Below are 18405 nucleotides of genomic sequence, written 5' to 3' on the forward strand. Positions count from 1 at the left end.
GTTCTTCAGGAAGAACTTGGCTTGTCAGGCCCTCACCATTAGATCCCTTAACAGAGCAGGGTAGCGGAGCCTTTGCTACATGGGTGTTTTTTCTGCTGCAGAACCGTAGATCTAACTATGCCTATCTTCTTCAGGTGCTCCACCTCCCCTTTGCCCCGTCCTGTTAGCCGGCGCGCTGGCGTTCAGACCTCCTGGCTTTATCTTTTGAAGACATTCCTCATCGAAACTCTGCTTTCTGCTCATCGCGGTCTGTATCGTAGTTCAGGCCCCGTACGCTCAGTGCCAAGTGCTAAGAACCATTTATGCAAACTCGTACAATCTGCATTTCTTCATGTCATAGTAGTGGATCCTACGTATCGACCACCACACACTCTCCTCGTCATTCAGATGTCATCTCTACATGGTATCATCTACAGTAGCTACTGTTTACCTGAGATTTTTTGCATATTGTAAGTGCTGCCTTATTAATATACAGATATTAGTTGTATTGGTGAAGAGAAGTCATGTGTTTGTAGCTCCACTGAAACGGCGCTCGTTCTTTCAAGGCAAGGTTCCACTTTTCACCTGTAAAATTAATATAAATAAACAAATATATATATATACATTTTACTCATTTTGTCCAGTTTTGTATAATACTTGTGAACTTTTTTTTTCTTAAGAGGTATCATTGCAGCTGTGTGTGGGACAATATGAATGAAGATGTATCTGGGAGACTTCTGCATGTTTTGTCATGTTTTTATTTAGTTTTTTGTTTTCTCTATATCCAGGTTTATCTGGAGAATCCTACCTTTCTTAGGACGTTGTAGACAATCAGTCACATGCTGGGTCCAGCACCTGCAGGATTGTCCTGCGGGCTGCAAAACTGTGTTTCGCATCTACTGAATCAGTCTTATTTTTCTTGTCCATTTCATGGAATTATGTGGCTGCTCAAACTGAGATTTGAAGTTTACACACATACACACACACATGCACATACACTTACACTCAGACAAACAAGAAACATTCACTCACACCTCGTGCATATGGCCCCTTTGTTGCTTTTCCAAGGTGAAGATACATACCTTGAAGGAAATTATGCTTTGACTAACAAATCTCTATAACATCCATGAATGTGAGAATGCAACACATTGCAATAAAGCACCATGTAAAAAAAGGACTGCAAGTGCCATCTTTATATCTAGGAATGGAATCGTAATCTATTTCAACTGTTCGATTAACAGTTGCACTAATTATTGTTTTGATGAAACAATACATGGAAATGCAGTACAAAAAAAAAGTGTATTTTTTTAACAATATTTTGTCATATGAACAATCAGTCGGGTTCTCACTAATCTTAAAAAAACATAACGCCTTATGGGTTCTTAGTTAATCGAGTCTGATATTAATGATTCAAGTCATATTACTTGAGATTGTTTGTAATTCACTAAAACGAACCCGATTCGATTCACTCGAATGTGTTAAGTGTTCACTATATAACTTTTTGATAGACTAAAAAAGACCGGCTCATAGGATTTAACTCAACTCGAAAAAATCTAACTTTATAAGTCACAATGTAACTTTTTGATTCACTTAACAAAAACCGACTCGTAAGGTTCTTTCGTTCGAGAATCGAGCACCACTAATCACGATGCAACTTTGATTCATTGAAAAGAACCGGCTCATGAGAATCAAGCTTCCCTGAAAAAAGAGCCTTACGAGCCGTTCGCGACGATGTGACCTTGATTCACTAAAAAGAACCAGCTCATTAAGTCTTTAAAAAGAAAATCGAACTTTACCGGTCAACATGTTGTTTTTTCTTCCCAAAAAAATACAAACGGCTCGTAAGGCTCTTTTTTTTTCGAGAATTCAAGGTATTAAAAAAATTATCTCAAAAATCGAGCATCACCGGTCAAGATGTAACTCCCACACAGCGTATATGAATTAAAGTATACATATTTCAGAAGCCCTTCCAATACATTATTTCATTATTTCAACTGATCACAATGCAGAATAAAGACATCCCGTTTTAATTTTTGATATTAAAGCATTTACATTACTAATACAACTTCAGTGAGTGGCCTTTTGCCACACAGATAACTCAAGACAAAATGTGGATATGTGATGTTAAAGCTGTTTTAGAAGGTTCGTTCAGCCAAATTCCATTCTGACCATTCTTTGTGTTTATATAGTACAGTTCATTTCAGAATATTGCACAATTCATACACAATTCACTTGAAAAGCTTGAACTTCTTTAGAAATGGCTGCACAGTCTCTTTAGGGTAGGGCTTCAATGCCAAACATGTGGGGATATTCTCTGGCTGCTCCATCCATAGTTTATGTGCAATGTCTTTTTCACGTAGCGTACTGGAAAGAGTGGAGAGAGATGCCTCATCTGGTGCCTGTGAGGAAAAAACAAACTTTGAGACTATAAAGTGTGCATATATAATAATTTAATTAAAAAAACTTGTGAGTCTGCTAATGGCTTTGATAGTATTTTTCAACCATAAGATATCGAAGACCACTATATAATCCAACCCAGGACTGCAGGGACAGAAGCACATGGTGCATGTGATGTAATTGCAGTACTAACCTGCAGCACTACTTTGTGCATGCTGTCCAGTTCTGCCAGATATTCCTGCGTATCAGGGTCATTGTAATGTAAATGAATGGCAGCAGTGGCCGCGTGACAGGCTTGAGTTATAACCGCCCCTAAAGGCCATGATAAAGTGTGTATCAGGTCTGATCGGACGATCACATACTGGACTAAACGCCGGGAAGTACCACTGCTCGGTGTTGCCATTTTACTGAATGTGAAAATAGCCTGACCGGAAATGACACAGTCAGCGGGTTTATGTTTACGTTCCGGGTTTATTTCCTAGTAAAATGTTTGACTGGATGTCCTCTAGTGGTTGTTTGAGGACTCTGATCATTAATGTTTAAATGCATATAATAATAAAGATGTTTTTACCTTTATCTCACTAGGTTTTCTGAAATATGCGTCAATTATTTAGTCTTCTGTCCAATATAATTTGCAACATACACTATTTCTGTAGAAAGAAAAGCTTGCTCTATGTGAATTTCAAATTCTTGTTGGTGTAATGTGTGATTTTGAGTGTTTTTCTCACGTCTGAGGCAATAAAGGTCCTCTCTACAGGTTTATTAGAAAAACTGCTGCTCTCACAAAATATTTACAGTATATTTGAATAAATAATTATTGGGATAGCACAGCTTTCCTTGCAGAAAATATTGTAAACCAGCCTCTGGTTTTGTAGTCTTGGTTGGTCTTCCAGGCTGGTTATAGTCAAGTAAAACTAAACCCATAAAACGATATGTTACTTAAAATAAACATAAAAAACATTTCACTAATTGCAAAGGCGACATTTCGCACTTTATGTACTAAAATATAGACATATTAAAAACAGTAAAAATGACAAAATTACTTTAACTTGTATTAAAATTAAAACTATAAAAATAAAAAGTAATTTAAAATGTTAATAAACTCCATAATAATAGATTGGGAGACCAGTTTAAACAGTAAAATATTGGTTAAAAGCATAAAAGAGAGAGGTAGACAACAACTGTCATTTTAAAAAAAAAAGGCTTGAATGATTGCCGTGCCATTTTATTTTTTCCAAGACATACAGTGATCAATCTTAACTTTATCCTAATATTCATGTCTTGCAGTGTGTACCTGCATACAACTAATTTTACACCTAAAAAAATAGGCCTGGAATGTTCAGCTCAGAAAAATACTCTCGGTCCAACTCTTAAAATCATCAAAATGAGCTGATGCCCATTGCTCGTCTCATTTGCTCAAATGTAAGCCAGAAAGTCAAAGACCAGGGAGCCTGGGAACAAAAAATATAGTTAGAATGACAACACAAGACAATAAAACTTTAACTCAAGTAATATTTAAAATCATAATACCATTCTAAACCAAGTTGGTAGAAATCCTTTATAGAGAGAAAAAAATCCTTCTTTTCTCACTGACTGAACCAGACAGTCAGTAGAAGACTTGTAGAGAAGACCCCTGCGACGGAATTGTAAAAATAAGTTATTATAACAAAATTAAATAATATTATTACTACTTTGAAAACTAACCTCCCATTTGAATCCCTTGGCTGGTTCATTACTCTAGTTTTCACCACATCAGCTGGTGTTCCCATAATAGCTGCAACCAATCCTGAGCATATGCTATAAAAATGTTTTGGAACAAACTGTTCAACATGACATTATTATCTATGTCAACATTAGTAGTCTAACAGAATTTCACCTGGCCAATCCATGACAAATGCTGTTGTCCGGTATGGAGGTGTTTCTCAGTAGAAAGTGCTTTACGGTATCATATGTCATGAGATCTAAATGTAAAATAAAATGAACAAATATTTGGCATATTGCAAAAGTGCAGCTGCCAATAGATTACTAGAAGTTTTGACTACTGTACCTCCTAAATTGACCAATGCAGCTCTCTGAACATTGGGAACCCATCCAGCCCAAAGGCCTCGTATTCCTCCCTCTGCTATGATCTTCGTAAAAGCATGGTAAACCCCATGTACTCTGTCAGTTAAAAAAAAAAAACATTGAGAATAAGTAGTCATTTCAAAAGTTTTAACAGGGATGAATTAAAGGAATAGGTCACCCAAACATTTACTCATTCTGACGGCACCCATTCAGTGCAGAGGATCCTTTGGTGAGCAAGTGATGTAATGCTGAATTTCTCCAAATCTCCAAAACAAACTCATCTACATCTTGGATGCCCTGAGGATGAGTGCATTTTTTGTGCAAATTTTCATTTTTGGGTGAACTATTCCTTTAAATCTATGCCTCACCTTGGCGGCTTCCCTTCCAGACGGCGCCTGCCCTCCATTTGCATCTGAACTTTCACTAGATCTGTCGGACTAGCGATGAACTGGCCCAAAGCACCTGATATCATACTGCCGATCACTGCTTTCCTATACACATCACAGGACACATGCTGATCCCATCTATTTAGACTTTAATCACTGTCCTGTTTCATATTTCACAGATGTTTCCCTCACCAGACTGGAAAAACGCCATCTTCAGATCTTCCCAAGACAGATTCCCTGAGCTGTTCATAAGCCAACATCCTGCCGCCTGAATACACTAAAGATGAAGAATACCAAAGGTCAGCGCGGGATTCAAATACATGCATTTATTAATTCAGACAAGTATTATTCCATACATGCATATAACTCTGACCTGCACATTTATATTTTTTTATCTTATATTTTATTCTTTTTATTTTTTTCTACTTTTCTTTTTCTTAATATTTGTCTATACAATTGCACTGTCCTTGGAGCGGACCTGACTTACATTTCACTGCTGGTTATACTCTGTATAATTGTGTATGTGATGAATAAAAATCTTGAATCTTGAACTCAGTTTGTTAATAAAGCTCATTGCAGTTAACATTTTTACCTATATGTCTGTAGATAGCTGGTGTGACCCCTTGCCACAGTTTTAAGGGCCCCTCTTCTCGCACTATACCCATAGCTGTGCTCAGCATGCCCCTGTATTTTGGAGGCTGTACACTTCCACCATACTGTCGGGAACTGCCTTCACCCTGTATCTGAAGTCTGGTTTTAGTAAGGTCCAAAGGGAATGTGACTAAAATAAAAATTGTATTTAACAAAAAAAATCACATAGAAGACATGCACTTTAAATCAACTCTTAGAATATTTTGTAGATATTAATTAATAAATCAATATATAAAATGTTTTTAACAATTAAAAATATTAAAAAGTAGAAAGAATGTGTAGCTACCTAATTCTGCAACAGTTGCAGCACATGCTGACAGAGTGAACTTTGATACTCGGGGCCACCGAGAATTTTCTTGTACAGGAGACATTGCAGGTGTCCTCTGATTCCCACTGAAAAAAAATTAAATAAATATATATATATATATTTATGAAAGTAATTCTACAACGATTTCCCAAAGAACCACGAGCCTGGAGTGCATGCTCTTTCAGTGTTTAATAAGAGGCGAAGCCGTTTTTTAAAGCCATGCCAGTTCGTCGGTGTAGTTATCGACCCCCTTACGTAATACGTTGTAGACTAGACTACAAGAGAAGCGTCAGGTACCTAAAAACCACATTTCCCATACTAAACTGGGGCGTCGACAAACATACGTAAAATAAGCTACTTGCGTAAAACCGCCCGTCATTTTCGTACGCATGCGCTTTTCGCTGGCATTAAAATTAACATTTAAATGCTATTAAAGAGCACATTCTTTCTATCTATCTATCTATCTATCTATCTATCTATCTATCTATCTATCTATCTATCTATCTATCTATCTATCTATCTATCTATCTATCTATCTATCTATCTATCTATCTATCTATCTATCTATCTATCTATCTATCGCCTATTATCTTTATATTTTTATACATACACTTTAATACTATATTAACGCCGAATTGTCGAATACACAAAAATAATTTAAGTTCATTGGCAACAAACCAAACCTAAATAAATAGCTATTTAGTGCCACCTGGTGTCTAGTAAATGAAATTTCATATCTCAAACATTTATGGCTGGACAGCATTTTCATGGAATGTTGCTGTAAATATAGATTATATTAAAATAATAAAGTATTAATATAGTATTATGTTATTTACTCATTAAACGTATAATAATAATTTTAATCAAATTTGCGTAGGCTATAATTTATTTTAATAGTCAAAACAAGCTATAGAAGAAAGAATTAGGCCTACATTATTAGGATGACAGATGTCCATTAAAGCAGCCGTTTAATCTGTTATGTCTGCTTGTAATGTCAGGGTTTTTAACAGATATTTAGCATCAAATCAATTACGGCCAGAAGCTCTGAAAAACTCTACATTTTGTTGAGATATGCATCACTCAGCGCCATACTGTCAGGGGACCTGCCATTCCAAGTGTATCCAAAAATTCACTTTAGTTTAACAAATGACTCTGTAACTAACATTACTAGGTTAATCTGTAACTAACATTACTAGGTTAATCTGGCCGTTTAATGTGACGTCACACACTCAAAGCCATCTATGGTAGTGTTTCTCATTTCAATCAGCCTATAGTCAGCAGAGCGGCGGCACAAAACCACCACAAAGGTAATTAGGTTGATCATTTTACCGCTTTGGAATGTTTTTTTTTTATGTTAATGAATTAACACATGTTTTGCCAGTGGAGTTATAGATTAATAATCCAGAATCTGAATGCAAGCCTCTTGATGCGGTCTGATTTCCGCACAAAAAATGTTTGTTTGTTTGTTTATGTGAACTTGAGGGAATTAAATCTGTGTGATGATAGAATTCAAATTATATGCGATTCACAATTTGCTTTAATACAATATTTCACACATTTCTTTCACTTTCGGTGTTCAGATTTGAAACGTTACTTCCGCATTGCTTGATCAAATGATAATCCTCGTGCTCCGTGAAAGCCGTGCTGCTGTTTATTAATTATGCCTCATTATGTTTAACCTACGGTATGGTATTAACCATGCGGGCCACATGTATTATTTTCTTAGTCAAAATTCAAGATGATAAGTAATTATAGTCTGTATATGGTCAGCATCTGCAGTAAACCGGTAGGGTGCGGCGTTGCAATTCTCAACCGGACCAGAGAGGGCGCTAAATAAAGCATATAAAGTGGGTCGTTTAATCAGTTTAACGATTTATGCAGCATGTGTTTATTGTAATCCATATTAGGATTCTCAGAACGCTTTTAACGAATTATTTATTATTCCAGTTGCATATTCAAGCAGCATTGCAAAGATGGCTATAGTCTCTTAATGCAGAAATATAGTAGACAATTAAAAAAGTAAGCCTTTACAGTATTAACATGCATGTATACTTTCAGAGACAAAAATGAATGTGGAACATGAAGTTACTCTGCTCGTTGATGAGATTCGTCGACTGGGCAGTACAAGTAAGTCTTGTGCTATTTTTGATCAATATCATTGTTAGGGATGAAGTCGGAGACCACCAGAGAAAATTATTCTTTTTGCCTATTTTCCCCCATTAAATGATATTATTAAAATGGTCAAAAATGTGCTTATTGGATTGGAGGCCTAGATATAATGCATGAACTTTAAATATTTCATATTTATTCTACACTATAACATTTCTCCAAAACATTTATTTTCAGAACATAGATTTAGAATTTCAAACTTCCATATCTATACACATACATTGGTGGCTAAAAGTAATTATGATTTTTAATGTTTTTGAAAGAATTATTTTATGCTCACCAAGGCTGCATTTAATAGGTGCAGTAAAACAATACTGTGAAATATTAATTTAAAATAACTATTTTCCATTTTAATGTTTTTTTTTTTTAAATGTCATTTACAGCTAGTACTTCAATCATTCTAATATGCTCTAATATATTATATAAGCTGTTGAAATCTACATTCATTTACATGCATGTACTAAGATGACTTTACACATCATAATTTACTAACAATGCAAGTCTTGAGGCTTCTTTAGATGAGGAGTTCTGGATAAATAGGAGCAGTACTGTTCATTCTCAAATCTCAAGTCCTTATATCAGATGTTTGTTTTTCTTTCCGTGATGATTTTAGGTGCACATTTAGTTTCTATTAGTTGACATACTGTACTCTCAAACAAGGCTGATGTTTCCTCATACTGCTCGCTTTTGAAATTTGTTAACACTGATTCTATATTGGTTTGGTGCTTTATTAAGTACATAAATGTTAATTGGATATTCAAGGTTGTTACTGAATGATCTAGAGCGAACCCTGACCATTCTCACTGTCTCACAGACGCAGATGGGAAGATCAGTGTCAAATTTGGAGTCTTGTTTAATGATGACAAATGCGCCAACCTCTTTGAAGCTCTGGTCGGAACGCTGAAAGCGGCCAAGCGAAAGAAGTTCATCACATTCGAAGGGGAGCTCTTACTGCAAGGAGTTCACGACAATGTTGATGTCATATTACTGCAGGACTGAATCTAACAGTCTTTTCTAAACCCAAGTATAAAGTACAAATGTGTTTTTGACATGTCATTGCTACATTTTGATATGGAAATATACTTGAGAATGTAACTTTTTGTATACTGGATTGGAATATTTTTATACAGCAACTTTTTCTCTCTCAGGGGAGTGATCTGCACAAAGTTTTTTTTGAAAAGGTAGCTTCCCTGTTCAGTCAGCTCAACAGCTAACAGTTATAGTGTGCATGATCATGTTTCTGGTTTTCTGGGATTGAATGAATTCATCAAATATTGTTTTCAACCTAATGGTTACACAGGTTAATATCAGTTTTACAGATTATACCTCTGATGTGCTATTCTGACTGTATTGATTGTAGACCGCATAATTGCTGTCGTTTACTGTAATCATGAGGTTTGTTGTACCATTACTGTGAAATTATTCATTTCCGGCATGGTCAATCAAGTGATATGTGCCATAACATCTCAAAGGCTGATAAACATAAATAGTAAGTAACATTTATCTGCTGTATGATTTTCTGGAATTAAATGTGCAAAAAACATCCAAGTTCAACAAATCATCCGAACTGTTCCAGTGTGATATTCCGTTTTATAAAGCTCTTGCAAAAACATCTCCACATTGTACTTGTGCTGTTCTTGTTATATATGTCTGTGCAAATGTTATAAGACTCACAATTGTGCAGTTTGTGCCATTCAAGCTCAGGAAGACCTTAGCATGAGCAGCAATATGAAATAAAGACTTCAAGTAAATAGAGGGGAGTATATTTATAACTTTGTACTGAGTCATTACATGGATTATGACAGTGGGGGAAAAATTGACTGCACAGTAAGCTTTTAAAAAAAAATTCAAAGATAAATTTATGAATCTCTACAGCATCCGTTCCTCAACATTTAAAACTAACTTGAAACTTCCAATTTGTAACGTGTATTTGGATTTCTGTGTTGCTGTCTTGTGATGCTTCATCTGCTTCTTATGGCTGGAGACAGTGCAATAAACTGTTAAATACAAGAACTGGAGTTAAGACACTTTATCTTTCAAAATTATGACTTTTTGTCTTTGAATGAATGAGCCTAGTTAAAATGGACATTAAGAGATTTGATTTGAATTTTGAAATGCATTTGCACCTAAAATGGTTCTTTGGAGGACTGGAAAACGTTCTTCTTTAGTATAATTTACAACATAAAAGGTTCTTTGTGTAACTTAAAATAGGTCTCCAATGAAATTTGGCTGAAAACCCATTTTAGGCTCTTGATTTGTAAGAATATCATATCGAACAGCAAATTGAAGGTCTTATCTCGTTAGATAACAGCGCTAACAGACAGCATGTTTATCACTTGAAAAAGCCATATGTGGCAAAGCACGTATGACTTCAATAATTTTAGCAGTGTGTCGATTATTTGCTCGGGACTCCCTCTTAGGTCGGTGCTATTAATAACTCTGAGCTCCGGGTCTGGATCAGAGATGGAGGCGGGGCCAGAGCAACATTCTCTCTTCAGAGCAGGAATCAAAACAAGAGAGGGACACGCCTTCTTCATGGTGTACCTCTGCTGTCAAGACTGCCTGCACAAATCTGAAGGATGATGATCGAACTGTAACATCTGCATCCCCCGTGCATTCAAATTCGCAGTGGATTCGTCAAGCATCCTCGACATGATATCCGCACAAATGCTCGGTGGCGGTCGCTGACAGGCTGCAGTCATACTGAGCGCACCATTATGCCCAACCAAAAAAGCAACAAGGGGAAGAGAAATAAACGCACGAACAGTAGCGGGGACGAGCAAGAAAATGGAGCCTCTGCCTCTGCCTCTGCGTCTGCGTCTGCGTCTGCGGTTACAGGAGGAACTGCCTCGGTGTTGACTGGAGCGACAGCGGGTCCGCCGAGCGACAATAGAAGCGGTAAGAACGGCACTTCAGTGACTGTTTTACCAAACGGTACGGTTCTCTGAGTGCGCGCGCGCGCGCGCGCAAGCGTTACCTTCCTTTTAATGTCCTCTCACTTGCAGCAACTTGTTTTGTGCGCGTGTCATCACCATCAGAATTGTTACGACATTGCCTGGAGATTTCCGTGTTTTCACTCATCGTCCTGCACAAGGTGGTTGCGTAGGCCTTGTTCAAGCGTAGATGCACTTGGCAAGGAGTTGCATGTGATTTGGAGATCAGTTTTGAATAATGACAGGTCGTATCATCCTAATGATTTGCTGTTAGAGTGTTTAATAATGCATAGAATGGCTTTGGCTCTTGAGGTAATAGAAGTGGTATCTATCGTTGAGTGGCAGCTGTGAATAATGGAATATTTACAGCAAGAGCTGATGAATATAGGGCACAGCTAATTTAGTACTACGGCATGATTATTACTATTTATTGACAGATAACCCCAGTAAGTTTTAGACTAATTGTATGTATCCAAGTAGTTCAGAAAACTTTTGCAGGTCACTAGTGATGCATAAAAAAAATCTGGACTGTAGCCTTTTATGAGTGGAGCGTATCGACAGGGCTGTTTCTAAATGCGTTAGAAAGTGCTTTAATCACTCGACTCCACTTCATGTTTTCATTTTAAAACGCCCAGTGAGAGAAACCCAGTCAGAGCGATTATTGAGCCAGATAAAAAAATTTTTTTATACAACTTTGCTTAAGTGCACGAGAGAAAACACATTGACGCAGTTTTGTCGCTCTATACTTACATAGTCTGGATTGATAGTTAGTGAACAAACAGAGGAATGAAGCTCTCTGTTGTATAATTGTCTTTCTCTCTCTCATGGGACACACATTCAGACTTCATTCACACGAGTGTTGCGTAATATTTGTTCTTTTTGAGTGGAATTCGCACCCACAGAGTTATCATAAATAGAAGTGATGTATTGAATGTACTGACATTGAATATTCTGCCAGTGAAGCTGCTTGAATCACACTGTCTATAAATAGATGTCCCTTCATGAATTTGGTGAAGGTTTGCTTTTTTCAAATGTTTCTTATGTTATTTTTCGGGTTTACTTTTTAATTCAGTCATTCATTTTTATATTAGAATACAAAACATTGAACCCCATGCAAAAAAAAATGTGAATAAGGCATTATAATCTGCATTACATATATTTTACCTTAAAGGAACAGTTCGCCCAGAAATTTAAATCCTCACCCTCATGTTGTTCCAAGCTCATTTTTTTTTTTTTCCTGAGACACAAAAGAAGATGTTAGGCAAAATGACAGCCTAAGTCACCATTCACTTTCATTGCCTCTTCTTTTCACCTACAATGAAAGTGAATCATTCTAACATATCTTTTTCTGTTCCGCTGAGGAAAGAAAGTCAAACAGGTTTAAAATGACATGAGGGTGAGTAAATGATGAAAGAAATGTCATTTTTTCTTATGTGAGCTGTTCCCTTGCATTAGGCCTAAATTCATATAACTTGCCATTGTGTTTGGCAGAGGCTCCATGTGCCACCCCATTAGTGTGCAGTCTGGGCCGTCCCGTTGACCTTGAGAAGGACGACTACCAGCGTGTGGTGTGCAACAGTGAAGTCTGCCCCTACGGCAATTGGATGCACCTGCAGTGCTTCTATGAGTGGGAGAGCAGCATCCTGGTGCAGTTCAACTGCATTGGCCGGGCCCGCAGCTGGAACGAGAAGCAGTGCCGACAAAACATGTGGACCAAAAAGGGCTATGATCTGGCCTTCCGCTTCTGCTCCTGCCACTGCGGTCAGGGACACCTGAAAAAAGACACAGACTGGTACCAGGTGAAACGCATGCAGGATGAGCGCAAGAAAAAGTTGCCAGAGAAAGGGAGCTGGAAGACCAGCAGTACTGCATCTGGAGGTGGTGCTTGCGGTGGATGTGGTCCGGAAGCTGCCGATGAGCCCAAGAAAGGGAAGTCATCTGCAAGCCATAAGCTAGCGCACCGTGGCTCCAGTCAGGAAATGTCTCGCAGACAATCTGCAGATTGGCAGAACTGTCAGGAGAGATGTCACGCTGTTCCTCCCAATGCCGCCAGTGGGGTTTCCCACGGGCTCCGCTCCCCGTGTGAATCCCCCGCTCAGTCCCCTCCGTCGGGCTTCTCCTCCTTCTCCTCCTTCTCCCCCCAGTCCCTCACTGGCCCGCGGAGTTCGAGGCACCTGGGCGAGTTTCTTAAGAATGCGGTTCATACGGAAGGCCACAGGAAGCATTTGCTGTCCGTAGGTGGGGTGGCACGTGGCGGGGCTCAATTTGAGCAGGGAGCCGCCAACATGTGCCACCCTCGGCTTTCTCCCGGAGACAACCCTGTGCAGTTCTTGAGGAGGCTGGATCTTTCTGAGCTGCTCACACATGTTCCACGCCACAAGCTCAACACCTATCATGTGCGAATGGAGGACGATGCCCAGGCCGGGCAGGGAGAGGATCTCAGGAAGTTCATCCTCTCTGCGCTCAGTGCAAGTCACCGCAATGTGGTGAACTGTGCCCTCTGCCATCACACCCTACCCATCTTTGAGCAGTTCCCTTTAGTGGATGGAACGCTGTTCCTGAGCCCTTCACGCCATGATGAGATTGAGTATGATGTACCTTGCCATTTACAAGGTGAGCGAATGCACTATTCACACTCAAAAGGGCTGTTTCTCATTTACTTTTTTATATAAAAAAAAAAATTTGGTGTGGAAAGTGTTATTCTGCGTCATTGTTCCATATATTTCTGCAGTTTATTCTACATCAGAAACATTTCTCAGCTCACAAGTTTTACAGAGTGAAATTAATTTCTGTTTAAATTCAATAACATTTTCATTCATTTATAGGGGTCATATGACGTTGCTAAAAAGAACATTATTTTGTGTATTTGGTGTAATGCAATGTGTTTATGCAGTTTAAGGTTGAAAAAAACACATTATTTTCCACATACTGTATTGTTATTGTTGCTCCTCTATGCCCCGCCTTTCTGAAACGCACCGATTTTTACAGAGCTCATCGTTCTGAGAAGCAAGGCGTGCTCTGATTGGCCAGCTTTCCAGTGCGTTGTGATTGGCCGAATACCTCAACGTGTGTGATGGAAATGTCACGCACCTTACCGTATTGTGATGCCGTGTCCCGGCGCAATGACATAAAAACAATAAAACCCATTATAAACAAGGCATTTGTTGCATCCAGTGGGGACATAAATACTGATTATAATGACTTATACTGTCTTTTTACTGTCTTTTTCTGTCGCGTTGCATCACACTGCGTAAACATTACCATGTCTGCATTTGTGATCGGAGAAACGACAAACAACAAGCACGACTCTACACTGCTCAAAACTCACGTTTGAATCGTCAGTGACAAATTCTTTAAATAAGAAACGTACTTACAGGCTGTGAGCCAGAAGTGCCAGACTGTCCTTGCAAAGTTGGAATTGCCTCTTTATTGAAACAGCCTTTGTGCAAGCCAGCATTGTAGGCTACTCTTCCAGGTTCAGGAAATAGTCCTCTGTAAAATGCGCTGGACACACTCTGATATTTGGGTTGAACTGTTCTGGAACAGTGTTGTGAATACAACTTAACCACTGATTTCTAGTTGTGTCCTCTTTTGGAAGCCCAAACAAAGTACTTTCGCTTTCACAACGAAACACAGCGTCTCCACGACATGGCGGCGCCGGCGGCAGCAACAATACTACAGCAAGAATAATAGTTCCGCCTTCTTTCGTTGCGTATATGTTTGAGCATTGTTATGCAGATCTTCCCACACCGTGACATAGACGTGGGGGCGTGTTTGAATGAGCTGTTTTAGGTGGGCGTGGTCGAGTCTTAACTTTTATAAAGATTAGGTGTGTTTGACTTGAAGCGGTACTGCACATAATGATCGGGGTATAACATCAAAATACTGCGAGAGCGATTCGAAAGCCTAAGGATCCGTCGGCTCTCTTATTGCTCTCATGGTACTTTAATGTCATACACTGATCATTCTACGCAGTTCAAGTCGAACACACCTAATATCTCTTTGGTGTTGAGACTTTCGTCTTTGCAACTTCAGGGATCTTATCTATGCATGAACAGCTTGTAACACTCCAAAGAGAAAGGAAAACTTGAAATCGCGTCTATGACCCCTTTAAACAAGTTTCAGTTAATGCAAACTTCCTAAATTATTTCAAGTATGAACATTGTTGTATTATTTTAAGCTTGCTCAGTCACTTTAATAACATCAATGCTTAAGACAAATCACTTGCATTTAATCATTTGGCAAACGTGCCTTTTTTGCACTTTGTCACTATTAAATTTCTGACATCACTTTTATATTTATTTAATATTAAGTAAAAATATACATTAGGGATTCACAATACCTATGTTCCTTATCAGTTGCTTGGCAATATTTATTTATTTTCCATCAGTATTGGTTACATTTAGATTACCTTTGTCATTTCTAACACTCATTTAAAGGTAACCTTTAAAAACATTAATAACGGTATTAAGTGTAATCTTACACTAATCTCAAAATGAAAATGTAATTTTATTTATTTTGTATTGTTTTATTTTGTATTTATTTAAAATAATTTTTTTAATTATTTAAAATTATTTTGTATTTATTTTTTTATAACACCGTACTGAGTCAGTTCATAAACTGTGCATGATAATAATTTTACCACAGCAAATTCAAGCACCTTTAAGTAGCATTTGAGAATGAAATATGACTGCCATTGAAGACTGAATCAAGGTTTTGAAGAATACATCAATTACTTTGAGTTGATTGGGAATAGAGTGAATCCTTTTCTTCTTCTAATAAAGAAGCAAAGCAGCTGTGACAGATAATAATGCTTTGATCATAGCATATCATTAAAACCCTATTAGAATATATTTTAATTAATTAGAGTCTAATTGCAGTTGAAAAGGGTTTTCTGTTTATGTTCTAAAGGGAGGCTGATGCACCTTTATGCCCTTTGTGTGGACTGCCTGGAAGGAGTGCACAAAATCGTGTGTATAAAGTGCAAGTCCAGGTGGGATGGAAGCTGGCACCAGCTGGGCACAATGTACACATACGACATACTGGCTGCATCACCATGCTGCCAGGTAGTCAATTTGTTTGTGCTCATAAATTATGTACTTTATAGTTTTCTGTATATGTATATAACTAAAGTTCTGTTTTAAATGCACTACCACTCTCTGTCTGCCTAGGCCCGGCTGAACTGCAAGCATTGTGGGAAACCTGTCATAGACGTACGTGTGGGCATGCAGTATTTCTCTGAGTACAGCAATGTACAGCAGTGTCCTCACTGTGGCAATCTGGACTATCACTTTGTAAAGCCATTCTCCTCGTTCAAAGTTCTCGAGGCTTATTGACAAAAGTTGCATTTGCATGCTAGTATTTTTCCCTGTTTTTTCTATTGATAGAATTACTTATTTTGGGCTCTTGTCGACACTTTGTGTGGAATTAGTTCTTTTTAGGAACAAAATAGAAAGAATTAAACATATGATGCTGATCGTCGGAGAGCGTGTCTTTTATTAAGAGAAAGAGGGTGTGCTTTGCGTATATTCTAACGCCATCCTTGAAATGTTTGAGCTTGCATTTTAAAAAACAAAGCAACAATACTGTGACAAGTGAATGTATCTCTGTATGCCAAATTTGCTCTTTTGTACAAAAAAACAAGAAAACAATAAAATACATAAAAGGACACTTCCTTTCTCCGAGTAATTAATAACTATTCCATGGCTTGGTCAGTTATCTTTTTGATCTCAATCTCATCCGTCCAGGGCCTGACTACATAATTCCTGTTTTCCATATCAAATAGCAATGCTCAATGAACATCATTATTGCAGATGAAGCAGCTTCTTTGATAAAATAATGAGAAGGCACACTCATGTGGATAACCTTTGGTTTGTGAATCTTGGAAGACAAGGACGTTTATTGAGTGAGAGAACAATCAATTTTTAGATAAAATTTAAATGTACTAGAACAATTTGTGGAAACTCTTGTGGAACAAAAAACTCTTGGAAACCAAGGCATGGTTGTTATTTTCTAATAATAAAGCATCACTAAAATTAATTCATACAACAAGCATCTATAATATTTTCAACGTGTATTTTTTAATGTCTTTATATTTTATGCTTCAGGCTAAAGGTCAAGTTAAGTACAGACCCGCTGACTTCCTCGTTCTCACTCATGACCATAACTGCTGCTCCTAATATAAATTCACATTCTGTTAGAAGCCAGGACTGCCTGCAGGTATAGCTCAATATTCTCTGACTTGCTCTGAATCTTAAATTTTTAACAAAGTGTAGTTTGTTCCTACAGAACAAATGTATTTGGGTGTGCTTGTGTATTTGTATGTGTTTAATAGGACAAAGGCGGCTTCTTTGTGTACTTTGGAGGGATGCTGTACAACCAAAATATATCCAAACAATATCTATTCAAACCTGCAGTGCTTTAGTATGTTTATAAGGTACAGAATGTGTAATGCAGAGGAGAAAATTATGTTAAGGCATTTATATATAAATGCAGGTCAATACATATTCACTTGCAGATATAGACACTGAATAATTTTAAGTGTAAGCATAAAAGCCGCTTGCCTTTTTAGGCTGTTGCCATGGAAACTGTTGCTTGAGTAAAAATCATGGTGTGCAATAGGAGTTATTGTATGTCAGTGACCAGCAGTTAACATAATTCATCAGCAATCTAACTTATTTTGAAAATTATTTTATTAGAAGATGTCCAAAATGTAATTTGGGGTTCTTGCTAAGGAAATACACTATTATTATTGCTCGTACTTTGTAAAAACTTGAAGCACATAACCTGTCCCGCTGCATTTGTGCCATCAATTCTTCAAATTGTTTGGCTTATTGAGAAGATGTGTGCATTTTAGGAGTGTGCAATATTTATCGTCTACGGTAATATCATAATTGTTTTAACGATTTGCGAGCAGAGAATATGGAGTATCACCCACTTTGCCAAAAAATTTAAAAACTAACAAAAAACACCTTGAGAGTCCATGTAATTCAAGTTATGAAAGCAAAAACTATCCCTGTATGTTTTTAATAATAATAATAATAATATATGATATAGTAATAACACACAAGCAAGAGTGCTGTTTTCCTGAACATCAGCATGTGAGCGCATTCGCAAATGTGATATTAATTTTATAGACCTTATACATCAGAGAAACATGCATACAGTTAGAATTCTGTCTCTGAATGTCTGTTTTTACGGTAGCTCTATAGCATTGCTGTTAAATAGTAATTAGCTGGTGAAGTGGATTGTAATGTTTGAAGCAGATGTCATAACAATGTCAGTAGACTGGGAAGATTTTAAAACAAGCAGTTCATTCAGAAACTCATATGACCTTACCTTTACACTGTAAAAAAACAATGCGGAAGACAGAAATGAATGAGTGCAGCGCTGAAAAGGTGCGTTACACATAAAATATACATAATTCAACAAACTATAAGTTAATATTGAGAGAGTTACATTTTAGAAACAAAATTGTCCATACTGAAATCCTTTTTTTTCTCTTTTGCCAATGAAAATA

The 18405-nt window shown here is 37.5% G+C and overlaps 4 protein-coding genes across 6 annotated transcripts; 2 read left to right on the forward strand and 2 right to left on the reverse strand.

Annotated features, from left to right (window-relative positions):
* Nucleotides 1–1985: 1985 nt before the first annotated feature.
* Nucleotides 1986–2796, reverse strand: LOC306843804 (putative peptidyl-tRNA hydrolase PTRHD1). Its single transcript, XM_079375478.1, has 2 exons — nucleotides 2570–2796; nucleotides 1986–2378 (listed from the first exon to the last, which is right to left on the reverse strand). Exons 1-2 carry the CDS (start codon nucleotides 2777–2779, stop codon nucleotides 2208–2210), a joined length of 381 nt encoding a protein of 126 aa, XP_079231604.1. The 5' UTR covers nucleotides 2780–2796; the 3' UTR covers nucleotides 1986–2207.
* Nucleotides 2797–3585: 789 nt separating this feature from the next.
* Nucleotides 3586–10907, reverse strand: LOC306843963 (mitochondrial uncoupling protein 4-like). The gene is made up of 10 exons (XM_079375728.1): nucleotides 10715–10907; nucleotides 5764–5870; nucleotides 5419–5607; nucleotides 5019–5103; nucleotides 4809–4931; nucleotides 4424–4536; nucleotides 4253–4337; nucleotides 4081–4173; nucleotides 3907–4009; nucleotides 3586–3827 (listed from the first exon to the last, which is right to left on the reverse strand). Exons 2-10 carry the CDS (start codon nucleotides 5846–5848, stop codon nucleotides 3756–3758), a joined length of 948 nt encoding a protein of 315 aa, XP_079231854.1. The 5' UTR covers nucleotides 5849–5870; nucleotides 10715–10907; the 3' UTR covers nucleotides 3586–3755.
* On the forward strand, nucleotides 7014–9962 carry LOC306843965 (costars family protein ABRACL-like). Its single transcript, XM_079375730.1, has 3 exons — nucleotides 7014–7091; nucleotides 7843–7911; nucleotides 8768–9962. Exons 2-3 carry the CDS (start codon nucleotides 7851–7853, stop codon nucleotides 8950–8952), a joined length of 246 nt encoding a protein of 81 aa, XP_079231856.1. The 5' UTR covers nucleotides 7014–7091; nucleotides 7843–7850; the 3' UTR covers nucleotides 8953–9962.
* On the forward strand, nucleotides 10462–16519 carry LOC306843962 (headcase protein homolog). Of its 3 annotated transcripts, XM_079375725.1 has the most exons (5): nucleotides 10462–10851; nucleotides 12378–13499; nucleotides 13875–13952; nucleotides 15798–15952; nucleotides 16058–16519. In XM_079375725.1, the coding sequence occupies exons 1-5, from the start codon at nucleotides 10671–10673 to the stop codon at nucleotides 16220–16222; spliced, it is 1701 nt and encodes a 566-aa protein (XP_079231851.1). In that variant the 5' UTR covers nucleotides 10462–10670; the 3' UTR covers nucleotides 16223–16519. The 3 variants fall into 3 exon arrangements, with proteins under 3 accessions (XP_079231851.1, XP_079231852.1, XP_079231853.1); XM_079375726.1 differs by lacking the exon at nucleotides 13875–13952 and having other exon boundaries at nucleotides 10468–10851; XM_079375727.1 differs by lacking the exons at nucleotides 10462–10851; nucleotides 13875–13952 and adding an exon at nucleotides 11029–12282.
* Nucleotides 16520–18405: the final 1886 nt, after the last annotated feature.

Source organism: Barbus barbus (assembly GCF_936440315.1).
Source record: "Barbus barbus genome assembly, chromosome: 24".
Classification (NCBI taxonomy): domain Eukaryota; kingdom Metazoa; phylum Chordata; class Actinopteri; order Cypriniformes; family Cyprinidae; genus Barbus; species Barbus barbus.

Coding starts and splice junctions, on each gene's coding strand:
- LOC306843965 (XM_079375730.1), top strand. CDS start 7,851: ATGAATGTGGAACATGAAGTTACTCTGCTCGTTGATGAGATTCGTCGA. Junction 7,912..8,767: donor TCGTCGACTGGGCAGTACAA/GTAAGTCTTGTG, acceptor ACTGTCTCACAG/ACGCAGATGGGAAGATCAGT.
- LOC306843962 (XM_079375725.1), top strand. CDS start 10,671: ATGCCCAACCAAAAAAGCAACAAGGGGAAGAGAAATAAACGCACGAAC. Junction 13,500..13,874: donor TGTACCTTGCCATTTACAAG/GTGAGCGAATGC, acceptor CGATTTTTACAG/AGCTCATCGTTCTGAGAAGC. Junction 15,953..16,057: donor CTGCATCACCATGCTGCCAG/GTAGTCAATTTG, acceptor CTGTCTGCCTAG/GCCCGGCTGAACTGCAAGCA.
- LOC306843963 (XM_079375728.1), bottom strand. CDS start 5,848: ATGTCTCCTGTACAAGAAAATTCTCGGTGGCCCCGAGTATCAAAGTTC. Junction 5,104..5,418: donor AGCTATCTACAGACATATAG/GTAAAAATGTTA, acceptor CTTCATCTTTAG/TGTATTCAGGCGGCAGGATG. Junction 4,932..5,018: donor GATGGCGTTTTTCCAGTCTG/GTGAGGGAAACA, acceptor TGATGTGTATAG/GAAAGCAGTGATCGGCAGTA.
- LOC306843804 (XM_079375478.1), bottom strand. CDS start 2,779: ATGGCAACACCGAGCAGTGGTACTTCCCGGCGTTTAGTCCAGTATGTG. Junction 2,379..2,569: donor TGCACAAAGTAGTGCTGCAG/GTTAGTACTGCA, acceptor TTTTCCTCACAG/GCACCAGATGAGGCATCTCT.